The sequence below is a fragment of the Stegostoma tigrinum genome, chromosome 39 (assembly GCF_030684315.1).
Source record: "Stegostoma tigrinum isolate sSteTig4 chromosome 39, sSteTig4.hap1, whole genome shotgun sequence".
Taxonomy (NCBI): domain Eukaryota; kingdom Metazoa; phylum Chordata; class Chondrichthyes; order Orectolobiformes; family Stegostomatidae; genus Stegostoma; species Stegostoma tigrinum.
This window is the reverse complement of record NC_081392.1, coordinates 14,216,309-14,239,652: the sequence shown is the minus strand read 5'-3', so window position 1 is coordinate 14,239,652 and position 23,344 is coordinate 14,216,309. Positions and strand designations below refer to the sequence as shown.

The following is a 23,344-nucleotide window of genomic DNA, read 5'->3' as shown; positions in this document are numbered from 1 at the left end:
GGATGGTTTGGGGGCCCAGGATGACTGAGATACAGCCTCAATCCCTTCCCACACAAATACCTACTCAATGGAGTCTCGCATCCAACAAACCAAATTACAGGGAATTTCTTGTGATTGACAAATTCTCTCTACCTTTTTCTTTCTTTCTCTCTCTCTCTCTCTTCACCCCCTCCCTCCCTTCCCCCCGCAACCCCAACCCCCCAACCCAGATTGGAACCAAGCACAGATGACAAATGAAATTACTGCAGCTCTGAGAATATTATTTTAATATCTGTACAAAGCATTAAAACATTCAGAAACACACTGGCAAGCACTGTCCCTGACCACTAGTTGTGCGATCTGGTCAGTGGAAGAGAAAAAGGAAGGAAAATATGAATTAGTGTAGGCTGTGTCCCTAATGGGAATGAAGGAAGGATTTAATTTCAATTACATCAAGCTTATTTACAAACGCAATGTCCTTGAAAAGTTCATCGTTTTGTGTCATGGGTTGTCTTGGCAGAAATGTGGATAGATAATGAGAGGAAGCAACTTCCTCAGAGGGAATGTCATCGAGCTGGGAATTGTGGGGTGAGATGAGGATGAATTTAAATTGGAATCCATTAATCTCAAAAGGTTTCACATACTTTGTGATGATCAATGACCAAACCAGGAAGAGTCATAACGCTGCCACCACGTTGCAGTATGACACGCGAACGGGGCTCAGTTATTGCACTGCCCATTGGGGAACAGCATGGAACTCAATGGGCTGAATGGCCTCTTGTCCGTGACCACCCAACGGACTCTACAAACGTGCACAGCAGCAGCCGACACTGTCAAGAATGGGAAACCTGTTGCTGAGCAGCGTTCCCACTCAGAATCCCGGATCAGCAAGTCACACAGCATCAGCTGATGGTCCGAGCTGCGGTACCCAGTGCTTGGAACGCCAGTGTTCCTGCTGCTGTCTGACGGAACTGGTGTAAGCCTGTCCATGAAGAGGATGCATCTCCCTCCTACACCGCTGGCCTCACTCTGGGAAACAACTGGAAAACAAACAGGGTCTATTAGAGAGGACATGTATTTGTATAGCACCTTTTACAACCTCAGGATCTCTCATGGGTGACTCTGTGGTTAGCACTGCTGCCTCACAGCACCAGGGACCCGGATTCAATTTCACCCTCGGGCAACTGCCCGTGTGGAGTTTGCACATTCTCCCCGTGTTTGTGTGGGTTTCCTCCGGGTGCTTCGGTTTCCTCCCACAGTCCAAAGATGTGCAGGTTAGAGTGAATTGGCCGTGCTAAACTGCCCCACAGTGTCCAGGCAGGCTGGGTGGGTTAGCCATGGGAAATGTAGGGTTACGGGTATAGGGTGGGTCTGGGTAGGATGCTCTTCGGGAGGTCAGTGTGGACCCGATAAGCTGAATGGCCTGTTTCCACACTGCAACAGGTTAAATGCCCCACTGGAGGTAAATACACACCAAGTGCTTTAAAATACTGATGTGCTAACTGGGTACCTTCAGTAAAAGGTTTTCCTACATTCCTCTATGGAGCTGTTCAGTAATCTACGATGGAGGATGGAACACAGACATGTCTCCGAACAGGCCCTTTGCAACACATAGCTCATTGTATCTCAGTAACTAGACTCAGGCCACATAAACTCTCAGGCAGGTTAACTTTCACCAACGAGAGATAGGTGTGACAATACTTGGGTCTCTGTCACAAGATAGAGCCACACTGCTGTTCAACCTGATGCTTCACCCAGAGACTGTGTTACGGATCGGACTGGGCAGAGCTTCAGTTGTGCTGATAGATTAAGCCTGTCACATCCATTACCTTGTATAAGATCTGAGCCTAGTCGGCAAGTTCACATTTTATGAAACAATTAAAAGCCCAGCACTTAACTGTTTTTAGTCACAGTTTTCAGCACCTGTGTTTTGCTTGTGTATTTTTTTAGTATAAAATTCAGGAGGGATTTGAAGGGCAAATTTTGGTGGAACACGAGAGTTCTGAAAAACAGTGACCCTGGGATTTTAGTGTCCAACTGAGGGGAGCAGATGTGGCCTGTGTTTAACGTCTGAGTGTGCGGCACTACCTCAGTACCACATTGCAACAACCGTCCACAAATGGGGATTGACACTCAAAAGGTGAGGCCACTCCACTGCTGGCAACTTTAACCGGACCCAAACGTGTCACACAGTACTGTGGCCACACAGCCCTCTTCCCTGAATAGGGAGCCTCAGTACCTATCCTCATCATCACAGTACCAGCAACCGATGCTTCTCATGGTGCCACCTGGTGGAAAATGCAGGTACTGGAGGCTTGGCAATAGGCTCAACCCGTGGTGCCTAGCAGAGGTGAATAGTCGCCCAACCATCCCTGTCTAACTTTACATGAGGAGCAGCACAAGATCCCCTCACAAAGGGAAGGGAAGGGGCTGTGAGCGAGACAGCATAACGTAGCACTTACCCCGAGGAGGTTGTAGGGGACGTAGCCCTCTCGGCCGTAAAGCGAAGCCCACCACCAATTCTTCTCCTCCTTGTCGCCCCGCTGCAGGATAGTGATGGCCTCGCCCTCACGGAAGGAGAGCTCATCGCTGTTCTCAGCCTCATAATCCCACAGAGCATACACCACTGCACTGTTCATCATCCCAGCTTGCTGCTCAGCGCCTTCGGTGGGGGGACAGAGAGGGGTTTGAATAGGAGAAGTAGAAGAACCACAGATCGAGAAGGGTGCACGCTGAGGGTGGGCAGGGAGAAAGTGTGCTGGGGACAGGGCCGCACGCTGGGGTCGGTGTTGGCGGGGGGGCACTGGGGACAGGGAGGCGGGGGCCGGAGACGGTGTATGGGAGCAGGAGCGCTGGGAAGAGGGAGGTACAAAATGGTTTAAGGCGTGGGCCTATACTCACTGAACAGAAATCGAGCACATTCCTCATAACCATCCAGGTAACGGTCACATTTCTCTGCAGCCGTGTCTCCATCACTCAGAGTTGTCAAGAAGATCGCTGCCCCTTTCTTCACCAGGAAAGTACAGATTGCTAAGTCATTACAGGATGCTGCACAGTGCAGGGGGGTCCTAAGCAAAGAGAACAACCCATCAGTAACCATCAATACGTCAATGCTCTTAATCTTCTCTTAAACAATCAGGGACCCCTTACTCCTCTCCCTTTCTGAAGGCACCAACTGCTGCTGAAGCACACTGCTAGAGTACGCTTTGGCTAACTACGGAACTGACAGAGGCATCACATCCAAGCCACATCCCCACACATGCATGTTCGATTTGGAGAAGGAACAGGAACACCGACCTGCTCCCTGGCCTGTACATCACAAGACCAAGCAAACCCTGAAACAGGAACCAACCTGCCACAAACTAACGCCCAAACTCAGGAATGCTCTCTGCAGCTCCGGCTGTGACCACCGGCACGTCACCATTTTTTAAACTCTCTCCCATGTTGAGCCGTGCCTTCCGCTCTCTGGACCCCGAGCTCTGAAATTCCCTCCCTAAACCTCTCCTCCCTGTTCCTCTTTTACAGTTTAAAAAAAATCCCTCTTTCACCGAACAGCTGGGCAGCGATGCCAAAGTCCCCTGACACAGCTCCATCTTAAAATCAGCAACACTCCTGTCAGGTGCTTCCTGGTGCTTTACCGCACTGACGGTGCTACGTAAATGCATGTCTACACCTGAGAATTCATACACCAGCGAACCGAAACAGGGACTGTAACTGAATGGGCACAGAAGCCTATTTTCTCTTATATTTGTGCATTGGGGGGGTGGGGAGGGGGGGGGGGAGCGGTACTGCCACTAACCATCCATAGCCATCAGCTGCATTGATATTGACTCCACAGTTGACGAGGAACTCTACGATGTCGTAATGCCCACCGCACACGGCATTGTGGAGCCCTGTGATGCCCTCGTCGTTGGATTGACTCGGGTCGTCCATCTGGAAGAGAACAGAGCGGTGCGTCAAGTTACCGTGAGTGGTGGGCTGTGGACGCAAGACCAGCTTCCCGATTCACCCTCTGACCAACAGCACACTCAGCTCACACCCTACCCACCAACACACCCACGGGCTTTGACAGTCAGTCATACAGCACGGAAAAAGACCACTCGGTCCAACTCGTCCGTGCCAACCAGATATCCTGATTTAGTCCAGTCCCATTTGCCAGCATTTGGCCCATATCCCTCTAAACCCTTCCTATCCATGTCCCCATCCAGATGCCTTTTAAATGCTGTAACTGTACCAGCCTCCACCACTTCCTCTGGCAGCTCATTCCATACACGCACCACCCTCTGTGTGAAAACGATCCCTTTTAAATCTTTCCCCTCTCACCTTAAACCTATGCCCCTCTAGTTTTGGACTCCTCGACCCTGGGGAGCGTGAGGGAGGGACAAGGGCTCAGTCAGAAATCTAAGGTGGAGGAACAGAGTCATGTTGATTCACCTCATACACCACTCGCTTCACCACCTCCAGCTCCCCGAGTAACGCAGCGTCCAGCAACACCACTAAAGGATTCAGCCGTGCCCTCGTGGTTTTGCTTGGCCCAGAGCTGTCTCCTTGCTTCAGGATTGAATGCTTCACCTAGAAAAGGCCCAGAGGGAGAAAACCAAGATTAGCATAGCCTGTCCTCGCTGTGCGTGTGTCCCGCGCACAGGGTAAAAACATCAAACCAGCACAAGTTTCTGAAGGAGGGTCTAGGCCCGAAACGACAGCTTTCCTGCTCCTCAGCTGCTGCTTGGCCTGTGTTCATCCAGCTCTACACCTTGTTATCTCAAGTCTCACCACGTTCCCGTTACCCTGTTTTAGCCGCCCTATCATAGTCCCAGAGGGAGATTCAGGCCAGATTGTCAAAGACCAGAATAGAGACTGGAATCCTTCATAGGTCTGACTGCATTTCCCGTCAAAAACCTCAGGACAGGTACAGCATGGGATAGGACACAGACTAAAAGATCCCTGTACTCTTTTAAACTGGAAATAAACAGAAGTAAAGCTCCCTCTACACTGTCCCCATCAAATGCTCCCAGGTCAGGGACACCACAGGGTTAGATACAGAGTGAAGCCACCTCTACCCTGTCCCCCATCAAACACTCCCAGGACAGGACAGTATGGGGTTAGATACAGAGTGAAACTCCCTCTACACTGTCCCCACCAAACACTCCTAGGGCAGCAACTGTGCGGGCAACGTGCCTTCATCACAAACCCGCTACAGCAGGGCGACAGTTAAGATCATAAGGAACAAAAGTAGGCAATTCAGCCCATCGAGACACCCCCCCCACCCAAGCCTACAGCATAGAGCCTAGGCACTGAATCAGGAGTGTACCCAACTGAAATTGGACTGGACTGGGTAAACCGACTTTGTATGAAAGTGTGCCACAATCAGCGGGACAAGGGGAGATGGGAGAGCGCAAGCGAGAGAGACAGAAGCATGGAGACAGCAGCTGAACTCACAGGCGATGTAGATGGTGTTGTGGGAAATTCCAGTATCGGGGCGGGAAGACCTGGGGCAACGTTAGACTCTGAAGCAGGCGAGATCTGCGGCGAGCTGGACAAGGCACTTCCCTCAGCAGGGTCCTGCTGTTTCCTCTGGCCAGCTCCGCTGCGAGTGAAGAGTTTGGTGAGCTGCTGGTAAAGGTGGGCTTGTTTCTGCATGGGCACCAGCCACTGCACAGGCTGCTCGATGGATGTTCGTCTCTTCAGCGGGCGTGGAATGGCGGCTCGGATTCGCATCAGCTCCTCCATGTCCTGGATAGCTTCGGAGTCCGGCAGGGAAACCGGTTGCAGGCGGGTGGGTGACAGGGGCCGGGGAATGTTCTCTGCATCAGGGGAGTCTCCAGGCTGCAGAATGTTGGCAATCTCCGTCTCTACCTCACCCATCTCTGGCAGAGGAAGGGGAGAGTGCCGGGAGTTGGAGGGCAGAGCTGAGAAATCAGGCATCTTCCTGCCACCTGTGACAGAGAGTGGTGCGAGACAGAACACACACAGAAACAGTTAACGCAAACGGTCAAAACATAACACTGACAGATCGCCATCCCCTCTCCTCAGGACATTTCCCCCACTTTTCTCCCTCACCCACACCTGCCTACGGTGGCTCAGTGGTTAGCCACTGCAGTCTCACGGCACCAGGGACCTGGGTTCAATTCCACCCTTGGACGACTGTCTGTGTGGAGTTTGAACATTCTTCCCGTGTCTGCGTGGGTTTCGTCCGGGTGCTCCAGTTTCCTCCCACAGTCCCAAAGATGTGCAGCTTAGGGTGGATTGGCCATGCTAAATTGTCCCATAGCATCCAGGATGTGCAGGGTGGGTGGGTTAGCCACGAAAAATGCAGACTTACAGGGGATAGGGTAGGGGCATGGGATGTTCTTTGGCAGGTCGTTCAGACTTAATGGGCTGAATGGCCTCTCTTTGCACTGTAGGGATTCCACAATCCTACTCTATGAACACAGCACACTCATGCATATAGCTGTGAAGTGGAGTCATACTAAAACAGTTAATGCTTCCTCTTTCCACTGACCTGCTGAGTTTCTCCCACACTCTGACCTTATTTCAAATTTCCAGCATCTATAGCATTTTGCTTTTATTTTGTCTCTAAGGAGTTCACAGGTGAAGCAGGGCGTTCACTCAGAATGCCAGCCAACATTCCAACCTCCCAAGTAACCTCAAACACAGACTAACTGGTGACTAAGCTTGTGAACATTGGTGGGGCCATTCGGTGCACACAATGGTTCTGTTTTCTCACACGCGGGCTCAGAGGCTACACCTCAATCTTATTTCAGTGGATCTGAAGCCCTTTGGAGGCACTGCGAAGGCACGAAATGTGCTGCAGAATTGTGGCTAGGTATGAAGGATACTCGACAGACACAGTACAAGGCTTTGGGTTTCAGCTCAAAACCAGGGCTGAGGTTAGCAACGAACTGCCCGAGGTTGGTGTTGCGTCGTCCGAGGGGTCCTCAAACCAGCTTGACGCGAAGGGGAAAAAATAATACAGGTCATCCGATCATTTACCACAGCAGGATCTTGCTGTGTGCATTATCGGCTGCAGTGCTTCCCACATTACAACAGGTCATAAAGTTATACAGCACGGAAACAGACCCTTCGGCCCAACCAGTCCATGCCGAATATAATCCCAAACTAAACTAGTCCCACCTGCCTGCTCCTGGCCATGTCCCTCCAACCGTTTCTTATCAAAATGTCTTTTAAACGTTGTAATTCTACCCACATCTACCACTTCCCCCTGAAGTTCATTCCACGCACGACGTCTGTCTGTGTTTCAAAACAGTGCCCCTCATGTCTTACTTTTTTAAAAATGTCTCTCCTCAAAAATGCCCCAGGTCTTGAAATTCCCCTACCCTAGGGAAAAGACACCGGCCGCTCACGTTATCTATAACTCCCGTGATTTTATGAACCTCTATAAAGTCACCCTCTCAACATCCTACACTTCAATGAAAATGTCCCAGCCTATCCTCATAAGTCAAACCCTCCAGTCCTGACAACATCCTGGTAAAACTCTTCTAAACTCTCTCCAGCTTAATAATATCCTGCCTACACAATCGGGTGACCAGGATTGGACATAGGACTCCAAAAGAGACCTCACTAAAGTCCTGTACAACCTCAACATGAGGTCCCAACTCCTACACTGAAAGGACTCAGCAATGAAGGGAAACGTGCTAAATTCCTTCTTTACTGCTGGCGATGCAAGGTTCAAAGGATTATACCAAAGAGTTTTAGGTGTCAAAAGGCACTGAACTGGTCTGGGGTGCTCCTGAGGCTGTAAAGGATGCTAGAAAGAAAACGATGTTCCTCTCTCCAACTTCCCTCTCCCTGTTCACCAGCACACAGCCGCCACCCCACCCAGGTTTCATCCAGTGACATATGGATAGAGATACACAGCCACAGGCTTGGACTCACCTTCTGTTATCGGCTGGAATTGTGGGTATCTCATCATTGGAGGGGCAGCAAAGTGGTCCTGAGGGAGTCTGGCCCCAGCGGCGATCCTCCCCTGGCCCCGGCTGACGATGGTGGGCCTGATCAGCACCGAGAGGGGCAGGACGTTCCTGCGCTCCTTGATGGACGAGGGCCGGGAGCCTGACGGTGGGACGCTGGTCCGGGACACGATCGGGGATGGCAAGTTGGGCCAGGGGCTGTGCTGGGGAGACCTCCTCTGCTGGTGGGCAGTCTCGTGTCTCCATTGGGGTGGGACAGTTCCTTTGGGTAGGGTGCCGTATATCTGAATTGAATTGAATGCCTTGCTCTGTCTTGCTAAAGCCTGGGATGGTAAGAGAGAAAGAGGCAATGTTAACCCAGTTCCTCCTCATCTATAACACACCCTCTCCATACGACAACATTTCCTTATCCTCCAATGTGTTTTGGGCCCTTTACATAGAACAGAGGACAGTACAGCATCGTACAGGCTCTTCAGCCCTCAATGTGTGCTGAACTTTTACCCTAATCCTAAGGTCTATCTAACCTCCATCTCTGCCTTGTACTATCATCCATATGCCTATCTAATAGTCACATAAATGCCCCTATGAGGCCGACTCCACTACCCTCTCCAGCAATGCATTCCACGCCCCGACCACTCTCTAAGTAAAGAACCTACCTCTGACGTCTCCCCTATATCTACCTCCACTCGTTTTAAAACTGTGCCCCCCACCTCGTAATAGCTACCTCCACCTGAGGAAAAAGCCTCTTACTACAGCAGAAAAGTCCCCTGCTTTGCCACAAGTACACTACACCCTTGTATATGGGAGGCTTCTCTCATCACCACAAACTTTTTTAAAAAGTGCTTCGGGGCATCCCAAGGTGCCGTAACAATGCAAATCCCTTCCTGAAACTGAAACCTATCGCCTCGCCTCCGCCCCCAGGGCTCAATCAATGCAGACGCTCGACAGTTGGAACCTCACTGCTGATCATAAGACCATAATTGAAAAGGTGGCCAATGGCAACGAAGGAATGAGAGCAGAAATTTTGCTGGAAAAACTCAGCAGGTCTGGCAGCATCTGTGGAGAGAGGAAGCAGAGCATAACGTTTAGGGTCCCTTCTTCAGAACCGGGAATGAAGGAGTTTCCTGAGAATTCAGGAGGGTCCGCAGGAGACAAGGGGATTCTGGTCTCAACGGGGAGGTTGAATCCCTAGAAACTGCTGCTTGTTCAGGTGACAGAACATCACAATGAGGGGGTAGTGATAATGTACAGTCCTGGTCACCGCATTATAAGGAGGATGTGGAAGCTTTGGAAAGGGTGCAGAGGAGATTTACTAGGATGTTGCCTGGTATGGAGGGAAGGTCTTACGAGGAAAGGCTGAGTAACTTGAGGCTGTTTTCATTAGAGAGAAGAAGGTTGAGAGGTGACTTAATTGAAACACATAAAATAATCAGAGGGTTAGATAGGGTGGACAGGGAGAGCCTTTTTCCTAGGATGGTGACGGCGAGCACGAGGGGGCATAGCTTTAAATTGAGGGGTGAAAGATATAGGACAGATGTCAGAGGTAGTTTCTTTACTCAGAGTAGTAAGGGAATGGAACGCTTTGCCTGCAACGGTAGTAGATTCGCCAATTTTAGGTACATTTAAGTCGTCATTGGATAAGCATATGGACATACATGGAATAGTGTAGGTTAGATGGGCTTGAGATCGGTATGACAGGTCGGCACAACATCGAGGGCTGACGGGCCTGTACTGTGCTGTAATGTTCTATGTTCTATGTCACTGGAATAGTCCTGCTTTCCCCTCTGTATTTGTACACAGCTACCTTTCTGCCCAAGATGGTGCTATAAGTGTTGACTGTAACTTTTCACTACACTCATTCAAGTAGATATGATCATAAAACTAATCAAGCCAATCTAGAATTGACAGTGAATCTCAGTGATGGTAACAGTGAAGCTACTGATTATTGGAAATGGGCATCTGGCTTACCAACGTGCTTCAGGTAAGGAATTCCATCCCTGCTACAAGGCCTATGTCAGACTCCACTCTGCCCCCCCCAAATCTGCTCTACCCTGCCAGCCAATGTGGCGTTAACTCCTCTTTCCCTGTCTCTCCATCCTCCCTTATTCCTCCACAGCAGGGGACTCTCAACTTCCCTCTGGACAGGTCTAGCGAACCACTCAGTTCCAGAGCAGTTAAGGGAATGGCAATTAATGACAGATCTGCCCAGTAACTCCCACAAGAGCAGAAATGAAATCAGATGGGCATGATAAGATTAACCAGATAACTGCTTCAAAAATAAGCCAGTGTAAACAGGGTACAGCAGGTATGAGGGACAGAGTGGCCTATTCTGGAGTATCACATAGGCCTTGCAGCAGGGATGGAATTCCTTACCTGAAGCACATTCGTAAGCCAGAAGCCCACTTACAATAGTCGATAGCCTCACTGTTACCATCAATGTGCTAAATGGCCTCTTTCACTGAAGTGCAGCTCTATTTCCAATCCCATTGAAGTGGATGGTTTGAGGGAACATAGCCAATTCATTGCACTGGACCTAGGTTTGGATCTGTCTGGGCACTTGGTCCCCTTGCTACGTACATTGGGTAAAAGTATGTTAAGACTATTTAATAGTCTTAAATAACGACCTGCAGGAAAGCACAGAAGTGATGAGGATTGTTTTGTAACATAACAGGGATGTACATTCACTGAGCACTGGGATAATTAAACAGTGAAGCACACCCATCATCTTAATCCCTGCCCACCATCACTGTTCCTTCAGTGTCACTGGGTCAAAATCCTGGAACTCCCTCCCAAGCAGTACTTGTGCCACATGGACTGCAGAGGTTCAAGAACGTTACTCACAACCACCTTCTCAAGGGGCAATAAAAAAGGACTTGCCAGCAGTGTGTGCGTGGGTTTCCTCCGGGTGCTCCAATTTCCTCCCACAGTCCAAAGGTGTGCAGGTTAGGGTGGATCGGCCGTGCTAAATTACCCATAGTGCCCAGGGATGTGCAGGTTAGGGCGGATCGGCCGTGCTAAATTACCCATAGTGCCCAGGGATGTGCAGGTTAGGGTGGATCGGCCGTGCTAAATTACCCATAGTGCTCAGGGATGTGCGGGTTAGGGTGGATTGGCCGTGCTAAATTACCCATAGTGCCCAGGGATGTGCAGGTTAGGGTGGATCGGCCGTGCTAAATTACCCATAGTGCCCAGGGATGTGCAGGTTAGGGTGGATCGGCCATGCTAAATTACCCATAGTGCCCAGGGATGTGCAGGTTAGGGTGGATTGGCCGTGCTAAATTACCCATAGTGCCCAGGGATGTGCAGGTTAGGGTGGATTGGCCGTGCTAAATTACCCATAGTGCCCAGGGATGTGCAGGTTAGGGTGGATCGGCCATGCTAAATTACCCATAGTGCCCAGAGATGTGCAGGTTAGGGTGGTTCGGCCGTACTAAATTACCCATAGTGCCCAGGGATGTGCAGGTTAGGGTGGATTGGCCGGGCTAAATTGGCTCGTGTTCAGGGATGTGTAGATTAGGTGGGTTTTAGGGATGGGTCTGGGTGGGATGCTCCGAGGGTTAGTGTGGAGTTGTTGGGCAGAAGGGTCTGTTTCCACACTTGTAGGGGTTTTACGATCTATGGACGAAGATGCAAATCCCAGGAACAAACTGAAAGAAACGTATTGTGTTCAGCTCCAGAAGGACATGTCAGCCTTAGGCAGGGTTGCAGTCAGCAGGCTGACCCAACGGGAAAGGGATTAGAGGGGTGAGACAAGGGGGTGCCACCCCAGTTTGTAATGGCTCTGCTTTGGGAAGTCAAAAGGTAATTGAGACGTTTAAAACTTTGAATCAATTCAATAAGACAGTCCCGTGGGGGGCAGAATAACAAAATGGGTGCAGGTGGCCTCAGATCAGAGCAGCCAGAGGAATCCTAACATGGTCAAGTGAAACAGAGAACTTGCAATGAATGGATTTTTATTAGGAAATGTGAACCAAAGGGGCAAGTGGCGTTAAAATGCAGAATTGGTCACAGGTCTGTGATATCCATTGCACTGTTATTTATTGTTCTGAATGTACACCCTGTTATGTTACAAAACAATTCTCATCACTTCTGTGCTTTCCTGCTGGTCATTATTTCAACGTATCACTGAAAATTCAACTGTTATTTCTTAGGTGGAAAACAAATCCTCTCTTTTTCTTTCACTATGCATCAGGTTTATATGAACCGTACATTTCCTGCAAACAATGAGAATCCCTTCCCCCAAAATGTAACCAAACTGCGAGACAGGTTTGAAGGGGCCAAAACTGTTGTCCTTCTGTAGGTGACCGCTCATGTCCGATATCCACAGGGGCTCACCTTGTTTGGGAGAACTGCCAAATCGAGGTCGGTCTGCCTCCAGCTCCCTCCGTGCTTCATCGTGCTCCAGTTCTGCTCACGCTCTGCAGTGACATCAAGAGACAAACACCCATTGGGTTTTAGATCTTGTACCCGAGTCAGTAACCCTGTCTCAGGCTTGCTGCAGTGCTCCAGCGGAGCTCAGTGCAAGCTGGAAGAACAACACCTCTTCTTCCGCTCGGGAACCCTGAAGCATTCCAGAATCAATAGCAAGTTCAACAAATTTAGGGCATGCGGCCCCTTCTCTCACGTCATTAACCCAACACACCAGGCCTTGTTATCACACGGTCTACCACACACAACCCATTGTTAGTTACTAATAGTGCCCAACAGGCGCTGTTTGCTATTCACTCCTTTGTGTGTCCAACTAGGCTCTCTCTTTGGGCTCCATCTCCACCTATCATTTACCTGTTACCACAACCAACTGCTCATCCATCCCCACCACCAATATCTCCTGCATATAAACTGAGACTTTCCTAGCTGCCACCTGATCTGAGGAAGGGTCACCAGACCCGATCCGTTCACTCTGATTTCTCTGCACAGATACTGCCAGGCCTGCTGAGCTTTCCCAGCAATTTTGGTTTCTGTTTCTGATGTCCAGCATCTGCAGTTCTTTCGCGTTTTAACTGATAGATCTTACTGCCCTTAGACTCTACCCTCTGCAGCTCAGGGACAAAGACCCTCTGGCCAAGGAATTCCACGTGCCCTTCCCAGGCTCTGAAGTGATGGGGATATCATTCGGGATTAAAAAAAAATCACAGCCATGGAAAGACGACAAGGCCGTTTACCTCCTCAGACCTGGGCCCCAATTCAGTTAAGATATTACAGATTCATTAACTGAACCCCACTTGTCTACTCTGGTTGTGTAACTCGCTAAAATCAGCGCTAACCCCAATGCAAGACCCCCTTTTTTTTAAAACACCTTTAATCCCATGTGATCCCAGAGAAAAAAATTCAAAACTGGGAGGAGGAGAGTGGGAAGGTACAGACTTAGAAGTGTTCCACAAAAGGACCAAACTCCAGGTGAGGGGGAAAATCTCTCTCGTACAGCGATCAATTTAGAGTCTGGAATGTGCTGCCTGTAAAAGAGGTGGAGCTAGGTTCAAATGAGGTCCCAAAAGGGCTTTCGACTTCAACTAAAAACATTGTGCAGGGTTACAGGGAAAAGGCAGGAATTTGGCACTAAGTTAAAATGCTGAGGGAGCCAGTATTGATACAAGGGGCTGAACAGCCTCCATCAGTTACGTGACAATTCTGATTTGTTGGTACGAGGTGGGGCTTAGTGAGCAGGCGGATGCTGGGGAGGGGGTTGGACAGCTTAGAGCCACTTGGGTACAGATTGAAAGTATTAAGTCCAGGTAGGCGAGGAGCATAATTTCATTTCTTTATCACAACATGCTGTAATGATCTGGAATGTGCTATCTGAAAGGGCAGTCAATACTGATCCGAAAGCAACCTTCAAAAGGGAATTGGATAACCAAGTGAAGAGGAGAAATACGCACGGTTATGGGGGCAGAGCAGAGGAGGGCTAGTTCAATGCGCTGAGGGGCTGAATGGCGTCTTGCGCAGGATTAATCAGTGATTTTTAGCTGTTTGAGGATAATGAACATATTGCTGCCCAGAGACGAGACTTACTGGTTTCGTTGCTCGGAGTTTGTGAAGGTTTTTTCTCATACGCAATGTCTAAATCAGCTTCAGCCCACACACCAGGCTTCTTCTTCTTCAAAGTGTCACCTGTGGTGAATGAACAAGTTTAAAAAACATTTATCCATCATTTCTCCAGGAGTTCTGTCCCATCAACCATCAAGAATCGATACCTGGAGAATCACATCAGGAGCAAGGAGGCCGTTCAGCCCCTCAAGCCTGCTCTACCGTTTGATACAATCATGTCTGATCTGATTGCAACCCTTAACCTGCATTCCCGTCTACCATTAACCTTTCACACTTTTGCTTAAGAATCTAAGTAACTCTGCTTTAATAATATTCAAGGACTCCACTTACATTTCCTTTTCAGGAGATGACCCTTGTGATCCTCAGAGAAGAGCATCACTTCATGTCTGTTTTAAACAGGCAACTCGTGATTTTTAAACAGTGACCCCGTCATTCCACCCTTTCCACATCCACCTGATCAAGCCCCTCAGGATTTTATACATTTTATTTAAGTCACCTCATTTTTCTAAGTTCCAGCAGAACCAAGCTTAGCCTCTCCAGCTATTCCTTACTGAGCAATGTGCCTGTTCCAGATGTCCGCCTGGTAGACCTTCTCAGAGCTGCCTCCAATGCATGTGCATCCTTCCTTCAACAAAGATGACAAATATCGTACACAACACTCCAGCTGCTGTCTCACCTGAACCCATACAGTGTCCTGTTTAACTGAAGTGTAACCTACCCACTTGTGTATCCAATATCCCTTGTAATACAATTTAACTTTATTAACAGGTTTTTTGATTACATGCTATACCTGCAGACTAACCTTTTGAAATTCATGCCCTAGTATACCCAGATCCCTCTGCATCTTAGAGCTCTGCACTGCTTAACTGACTTTAAGTTCTTCCTGCCAAAAAATAGACAATTTTATATTTCCCACATTCACAACCTATCTATAGCTTCTCCTGTAATAAGACAACAAGGTGTAGAGCTGGATGAACACATCAGGCCAGGCAGCAGGGGAGCAGGAAAGCTGACGTTTCGGTTCTGGATCCTTCTGTTTTTTTCTGAAGAAAGGTCCAGACCTGAAACGTCAGCTTTCCTGCTCCTCTGATGCTGCTTGACCTGCTGTGTTCATCCAGCTCCAAACCTTGTTATCGCAGACTCCAGCATCGGCAGTTCCTACTGTATCTATAGCTTCTCCTAGACTCCTTATGGCCACTTCACAACTTACTTTCCTATCTATCCTTCAGCTGCCAGCTAATTTCACATCTCCATCTACTATGTCAACCAAGTCATAGAGTCAGAGAGTGTGGAAACAGCTCCTTCGGCCCAACCCGTCCATGCCCACAAGTTTCCTAAATTGAACTGTTCCTATTTGTCTGCATTTGGCCCATTTCTCTCTAAACCTTTCCCATCCATGGACCTGTGTAAACATCAGCCAAATGTTACAATTGCATCTGCCCCCCCACCCCCACCACCACCTACTCCAGTTGCCTGCTCTATCCTCTATGGGGAAGGCAGCGCCCCTTGGATCCCTCTCAACACTTTCCCCTATGCCCTTCAATTTTGGAGACTTCCATCATAAACACCACTCATTATACCTTGCCAGCTAGAAACAGACCCACTTACGTCTATTGGTTTCTGACACCCAACTGATCCTTTATCCATTCCAATACATTAACCTCTACACCATGAGCTTTCATTTTCCACAGTAACCTTTCACATGGCACCTTATCAAATTCTTCTGTAAATGTGCAGTGAGGACGCCAACCCCACTCAGCTAGATCACAAGCAATCCTTGCCCAAATAAACAATGCACTATAGAACGACACAGCAAGTGGCCCTAATGCCAAACAGATTGGATATTGACATAACGAATAATCCTCATTTCACTGAATGAACCATGCACGCACAAACACCGCTGTCCCGTCATTCTTAAATAATTTGGTTCTCTCAAGTGGAGATTAGCTGACGCGGCTCTGAACGTGGATGGAACTTGTAACCTTCCCGAGCTACGTAACGTAGAGCAAGTGACTGAGGGGAAAGCGGGAGCAAACAAATCTCTCGTTTTACACCATTCAGGCCCCTCATCCCGACCAAAGTGACGTATCAAAATTCTTCACCTGTACCAACGTTGAATGCTCCAGGATTGAGTGCGAAGCCACTCATACCTCTTCCGTCCGGACCCTCCAAAAGCATCTCGTAGCGGTCGGGGGCATGCCGAGAGGCAGCAGAAAGCAGCAGCGGAGGAACATTCTCACGGGGGGACACTCTGGTGTTGCCCAAGGGTCCTGGGTAGGCCGACGGCACCGGATTGAACAAGCCTGGCTGCTGGGGGAGAGGGCATTCCACGATTCCACCGGGCGAAGATTGGGGCTCATGGGCAACACTCACAAGAGGGTGGGCGGAGGGCTCAGGATTCTTCCACTGGGTCACAGGGCTAAACCCGAGTCGGGGAGAGGGCGCTCGGTCGAACAGAGCGCGGGGCTCCTGCTGATGGAGCATTGGTGAGCCTGGCACCATTGGTCGGGGAGAGGGCGCTCGGTCAAACGGAGCGCGGGGCTCCTGCTGATGGAGCATTGGCGAGCCTGACACCATTGGTCGGGGAGAGGGCGTTCGGTCAAACGGAGCGCGGGGCTCCTGCTGATGGAGCATTGGCGAGCCTGGCACCATTGGTCGGGGAGAGGGCGCTCGGTCAAACGGAGCGCGGGGCTCCTGCTGATGGAGCATTGGCGAGCCTGACACCATTCCCCGGGGAGAGGGCGCTCGGTCGAACGGAGCGCGGGGCTCCTGCTGATGGAGCATTGGCGAGCCTGACACCATTGGTCGGGGAGAGGGCGCTCGGTCGAACGGAGCGCGGGGCTCCTGCTGATGGAGCATTGGCGAGCCTGACACCATTCCCCGGGGAGAGGGCGCTCGGTCGAACGGAGCGCGGGGCTCCTGCTGATGGAGAATTGGCGAGCCTGACACCATTGGTCGGGGAGAGGGCGCTCGGTCGAACGGAGCGCGGGGCTCCTGCTGATGGAGCATTGGCGAGCCTGGCACCATTGGTCGGGGAGAGGGCGCTCGGTCGAACACAGGATTGAAAGTGTAGGGTGTGGGAGGCTGCTGGGGAGATACCAGTGGTGTGTAGGCTGGTAATGGCTGTGGAGAGGAGGATGGAGTCTCACTAACGACTGGTAACAGCTCATCACATTTACTCTGCGATTCGGCCCAACTTGGGCCGTACATGTTGGACGATGTTGAAGTGGTCACCGGGCTCTCTTTCTGATAGGTCTGAAACATTAGCGGGGGATGGGGGGGGAAGAAGAGGGAAAAATGCAAAATTTCAAACACCACTCTCGACCCTAAATATTACACCCCCCCCCCCAAACGCACCCCCTCCGGATGATGTCCAATGGCTCAGATCCTTACAGACAGTAGCATAGGATTTAACATCGCATGCAGCCCCCTCTCCGCCCACCCTCTGGTGTCAGCCATGACTCGGCAGGTAACACACTCGCCTGAGAGTCAGTTTAAAACTGCACCCTCGGGCAGTGACGCCAGCCGCAACACCCCACACCCCCCACCAGTGCAGCGCTGAGGGAGTGCCGCAGTCTCGGAGGTGCTGACTCTTCGAACGAGAGGCTTTGCCTAACCTCCTGGGTGCCTGCTTTTGTAATATAAGGGGGGGGGCGGGAGGGGGGTTATATTATTATACTGATACCTTGCTATCAGACTGAGCGGCATCAGTAACCACGGGGCTGCTCTGTGTGGACCACATCGAGTCCAGCTCCTGGGATAATTTGTCCAGTTTGTGCGTTGCCTCATTCAACTTCTTCTGCGCTGATTGCAACATAAGGCCTGTCTGGCATTCTTCATTAGAAACGGAAAGAACAGAGAGAGAGAGACACGTCATTGAGGGAGACATAATAGTGGGAGCATTACATAAAGTTCAAAGGACACAAGAAGAGTAAACCAGTGTGTTAAGCTTATGCTTCACTCATTCTGATGAAGAGCAACTGCAGAGTGTTGCCTGGGGGAGTGTCAAGTGTAATGCGTATGGAGTTACATACATATTTATTAAATCTTGCTGCCACAGCCCTTTTTATGCTGAGGCTCAATCTTCATAGAAAGCTCCTTAGACTAGCTCGGAAACGAGGATCAGTGGCATTATGTTGTGGTCAGGGAGCAGTTCGATAAATACAGAACCTGGTCCTGCACGACACACATGACAACAATGAGAAGCAAAAGGCCACTCAGCCCCTCAAGCGAATAACGGCCAGTATGCACCACTTACAACTCTTGGTTCCAAATCCCTTAAACCCAAGTAGAAACCTGTCAAAAAGAAAAGTTGCCGGAAAAGCTCAGCAGGTCTGGCAGCATCTGTGGAGGGAAATCAGAGTTAATGTTTTGGGTCCGGTGACTCTTCCGAAACATTAACTCTGGTTTCTCACCACAGATGCTGCCAGACCTGCTGAGCTATTCCAGCAACTTCTGTTTTTGTTTCAGATTTAAGCATCCGCAGTTTTGAGATTTTAAAAGTCTGGAAAGCTTATATTTCAATACTTTTAAGTCGCTAATTCAGGCTTAAAAGGACTTTTTCCAGGCAATTTCTTTCAGATTTGCATCATTCTTTGAATAAGTGCTTCCTGACATCATTCCTAAATGGCCTGCTCTGATTTTAAGGCTACACCCTTCTGCTCTGGAATTCTCTCAGCTCCATCAGATAACGTTCACCTCCTCTATCTACCTTATCCAGGCCAAACTATCAAATCAATGGCTTACATTTGTTCCCAATTCTTATAAAATTACCCCCTCATCTTCTACAGTCAAAGGAGCACAAGCCCAGGGGGCTTAGTTGGACGAGTATCAAATTTTTAATCTTGGGGCCCAAGGATGAAGTCCCTGCCTGGCTGTCGCTTGACCTCAGACAGGGGGCCCTCTTGTACTGTTGTGGTAGTGTCCCTATCCTTGGAAAGGAAGACCTAGGTTCAACTCCCAACTGTTCCAGAAGGTATTAATAGCTGTCTGAAGAGGTTGAGTAGAAAAATAGGTAAAATAATTTTTCTTTTAAAAACACGCCTTAGTGACCAGTCCTTTTGACCGAACCCTATAAAACCCACTGTGCAGATTCCAACGAGCCTGCCTGAAAATAACAAATACACATTGATATTGTAATTGCCCTGACCATTAGACGTCTCAAAATTCTTCACCACGAATGAAGCACATTCTGAAGTCCAGCCACCATTTTAATGTAAGAAACTAAAACAGCCAATTTGCTCACAGGAAGCTCCCATCGACAGACATGTGATGGTGTGTGAATAATGCTTTTACTCAAAACCGAAAGAACTGCGGACACTGGAAATCAGGAACAAAAACAAAGTTTGTGGAAAAGTTCAGCAGGTCTGGCAGCATTTGTGATGGAAATAGCAGATTTAATGTTTCGGGTCCGGTGACCCTTCATCAGAACTGAACTGAACTGAAACGCTTTTTTGTTGGTTGTCGAAGCAGTAGGTATCAGCCAGGAAATGGGGAGAATTCCCCTTCACGTCTGCAAAGAGGGATTTTTTTTTGGTTTTTACAAGACAGACAGAGCTGTATGTGATACTGAGGTTGTGTTCACCTCAACCTTCTCAGATCTATCCTGTGGGATAGATTCTCTGCTTTTGATCAATCTGAATGGTATTAGTAATTAACCGCACAAGGTCTTCAGCAGAAACAAGTTTTAATCCTAACAGATGGACTAGGTTTATCCCTTAGTGCTTGATAGCGAGGTACATAACATCTGAGTGACATCACAGTCTAGTGCATCAGGTTTGACCCAACAGTGAACACACAACACCGATAGCCACGTGACCTAGCATCAGAACTGGCCTTACAAGTTAGAATAACTAGTACAAACCAACAGAACTGGTAAGCTCCTTCCAGCATCAGCCCTTTATGTCCTGATGGGTGGAGCCAATTACGTGATCCCAGTTAACCCTTTAAGGCAGTAACTACTTTAGAAATCAGGCAGGACCTCAGAGGGTGCAGTGTTGTCTCTCAGCTCTGCGCCTGGGAGCATCAGCCTGGTTTGTTGCACTTGAGCCCTGGAGCGTGGGACTTGAACCCTGAGCCATGCAACTCAGATGCAAACGTACCGCACGTTGACCCACATTCAAGGAGTCACCCGTTCCCAGAACTCGGTGCCAGGAAGGGAATGAGAGGGTGGACAGAGGTAGCCCGAGAACTGGCAGTGACTCCAGAGCTGTAGACAGTCAGTCTTTTCGACAATTTGTCTTGTAACATTGTTGGGCATTTCAGTCACACAACTCCCCACACACCACCATACAATGGCCTCAACAAAAAGGTCAGCATCAACTGCATACCATTACACACTGTAGAATGCAATGTTTGAGCAATAAATGTAATACAGTTGTATTAATTGTAGGAGATTATAAAGCTTTTAAGTACACAAAGGGAGATTGTGAAAGACAATCAAGGCCAAGGGCATCACACATTTGTTGCATTTAACCTGACAGCATATATTTAAAGCTCTGACTGCGTTGCAGAGAGCTTGCAAACAGAACAATATCTGCCAGTGCGCGAGGAGATCTCAGCGCAAAAAGCTCTCTCTCACATGGCACAATTTTGAAATGGAGGTGCCGGTGTTGGACTGAGGTGGACAGTCAGAAGCCAAACGGCACCAGGTTACAGTCCAATAGGTTTGTTTGAAAGCACCAGCTTTCGGCGCACTGTGTAAGGTGAAGACTTCACCAGGCGAAGGAGCAGCTCTACGAAAGCTTGTGATTTCAAATAAACCTGTGGGACCCTAACCCAGTGTCACGTGACTTCTGACCATGGTTTTGAAAAGCATCAGAGGCTGAAAAATGTTTAAATGTTGAAAATACTGAGTAGGTCAGGCAGCACCTACAGAGTGAGAAGCAAAATTAAGGTTTCAGGTCAAGATGCCCTTTCACAATTGAAGGCTGTTGCCATTCTTATTTTCACAGCAATGCATGGAAACAGACCCTTTGGTCCAACTCGTCCAGGCTGACCAGATATCCCATTCTAACCTAGTCCCATTTGCCAGCATTTGGCCCATATCCCTCTAAACCCTTCCTATTCACATACCCATCCAGATGCCTTTTAAATGCTGTAACTGTACCAGCCTCCACCACTTCCTCTAGCAGCTCATTCCATACATGCACCACCCTCTGGGTGAAAAAGTTGCTCTTCTGACGTTGCAGGGAAAATAGCCCCAGGCTATTCAGCCTCTCCCTATAGCTCAAACCCTCCAGCATCTTTGTACTGAACTCAAAAATTTCACCATCTGCTATGGGAATTGAAGTAGTCCTATGGACATCACAGTGTCACCACTTCCCCTTGTCTATACGGCCTTCTGGTAAAGTCACCCACGCCCCACTGTCAAGAGGGGTTACAAAGAGTGAAAGGCAACGCGAGAATGGGAGCCAATGGTCCCCTTAACATTACCTCTGGGTAAAGAGTGTATCCAGACAATGTTACAAGATATTTACTGAAGAGACTAAGAGTGTACAGCTCCATCGTGGGCATTGTGTGCGCAAAGAATCCAAGAGCGGAATGCGAAAGCCTTGGTGCCAATACTGAGCGCTCGCTAACCAGAGCCTACTGAATCACTGACAACGAAGTGTGGAGCTGGATAAACACAGCAGACCAAGCAGCATCTCAGGAGCTCAAAAGCTGACGTTTCGGGCCTAGACCTGCTCTCTGAAGATGGGTCTAGGCCCGAAACGTCAGCTTTTGTGCTCCTGAGATGCTGCTTGGCCTGCTGTGTCCATCCAGCTCCACACTTCATTATCTCAGATTCTCCAACATCTGCAGTTCCCATTACCTACTGAATCACTCCACTGTTTGGAGGTACAACAGGAGTGGCTGTGATGCCCCCCACAGTCAACCGACCAGGTGCACTAGTGAAGGAGGACTGTCAGCCACACTCAAGGTCCAGAAGGAGGGTCATAAGGAAAGGAATGGGTAAGGATTCAACATCTAAAAGAAAAGGTAGGTGTCTAAAACCTGTCATGAGGCAGCAACAAATTCTGCTAACCATCACCTTGAACTGAGGTACTTCCACCTTTCCTGCACTCAGACCACACACTGATACAGCAGTGGGCTTGTTAGGTCCATTCATCCCAGACTTACCTGACAAGGTTTGGTAGATATTGCTCAATGGTGGTGGGCCAACGTCAAACTGTTCATCTGTCATCCTTCTGGGAGCGTAAAGTGTGCTGCTGGGGCACAGCTGATCCAATAACACAGAGACCCTGAAATCGAAAGCAGAAACACGTGAGCCACACACATCACATGCAAAATGCTTCAGGGGTTCTGTGGCGCAACGGGTAGCATCCCTGCCTCTGATCCAGGACCTCTGGGTTCGAGCCCCACTCCAGGACATGACGGCCAAGGAAGGAGACCTCATAACGGGACCCTCAAAATGGGTCGAGCATCAACGTGCGAATCCACCTGACAAGCACCAATCAGCTGCAGTAAGACTGGGAGGCGTGCCTGGTCACTGCTCGTTGGAGGGAAGGTTGGAGATCTCACCGTCACTGTCCACAGCTCCAGGACACAATGCGCCCGAATGTTGCCAGAGCGCTCCCCTCATGACATGTAGTCTACTGCCACACAATTTCTGGGTGAATCACACTCTGTGCTGGAGTACCCTGGGCACCGAACATTTCAGCCACAGCTTTGTGGATCGCACTCTCATCCCAGAATCAGACAGTTCAAAACCCACTCCAGGTACAATCCAGCTCATAGTCCAGTGAAAAATCTGAAGGAGGGTCTAGACCTGAAACACCAGCTTTCCTGCTCTTATGATGCTGCTTGGCCTGCTGTGTTCATCCAGCTCCACACCTTGTTATCTCAGATTCTCCAGCATCTGCAGTTCCTACAATCTCTGAAACATACTTAGCTGTGTCTTTTGTTGGGGGAGGGGGAGAAGTGAAGAAGAGAGAATGCACTTTTTAATATAGATCTCTACAGTGTGGAAGCAGGCCATTCAGCCCACTGAGTCCACAGTGACCCTTCAGGGACCATCCCACCCAGTCCTATATGCCTGTAACCCTGCATGTCTCAAGACTAATCCACCCTAGCCTGCGTATCCCTGGACACTATGGGGGTAATTTAGCACGGCCAATCCACCCTAACCTGCACATCTTTGGACTGTGGGAGGAAACCGGAGCACCCGGAGGAAACCCCCACAGACACAGGGAGAACGTGCAAACTCCGCACAGACAGACACCTGAGGGTGGAATCGAACCTGGGTCCCCGGCGCTGTGAGGCTGCAGTGCTAACCACTGAGCCACCGTGTCACACCAATATCCTGGGCCAATACCCTGTACCCCCATCAATAATGCCAACAAAAACAGTTTGTCAGTAGCTGCTTCCAGATGCCTGCGGAATCTTGC

At 49.4% G+C, this 23,344-nt stretch overlaps 1 protein-coding gene across 2 annotated transcripts in view; it reads right to left on the bottom strand.

The window, feature by feature from the left end:
* Positions 1 to 279: 279 nt before the first annotated feature.
* ppp1r13l (protein phosphatase 1, regulatory subunit 13 like) overlaps positions 280 to 23,344 on the bottom strand; it is a 45,915-nt gene continuing 22,850 nt past the window's right edge. For both annotated transcript variants that reach the window (XM_048522207.2, XM_048522205.2), the window contains exons 2-13: positions 22,077 to 22,198; positions 17,641 to 17,789; positions 16,058 to 17,210; positions 13,920 to 14,018; positions 12,246 to 12,328; positions 7,876 to 8,233; positions 5,419 to 5,915; positions 4,414 to 4,551; positions 3,779 to 3,912; positions 2,881 to 3,047; positions 2,442 to 2,641; positions 280 to 1,019 (exon numbers count right to left, since the gene is read on the bottom strand). In XM_048522207.2, the coding sequence (XP_048378164.2) occupies positions 990 to 1,019; positions 2,442 to 2,641; positions 2,881 to 3,047; positions 3,779 to 3,912; positions 4,414 to 4,551; positions 5,419 to 5,915; positions 7,876 to 8,233; positions 12,246 to 12,328; positions 13,920 to 14,018; positions 16,058 to 17,210; positions 17,641 to 17,789; positions 22,077 to 22,140 (3,072 nt within the window). In that variant the 5' untranslated portion in view covers positions 22,141 to 22,198 and the 3' untranslated portion in view covers positions 280 to 989. The remainder of the gene's footprint in view (positions 1,020 to 2,441; positions 2,642 to 2,880; positions 3,048 to 3,778; positions 3,913 to 4,413; positions 4,552 to 5,418; positions 5,916 to 7,875; positions 8,234 to 12,245; positions 12,329 to 13,919; positions 14,019 to 16,057; positions 17,211 to 17,640; positions 17,790 to 22,076; positions 22,199 to 23,344) is intronic.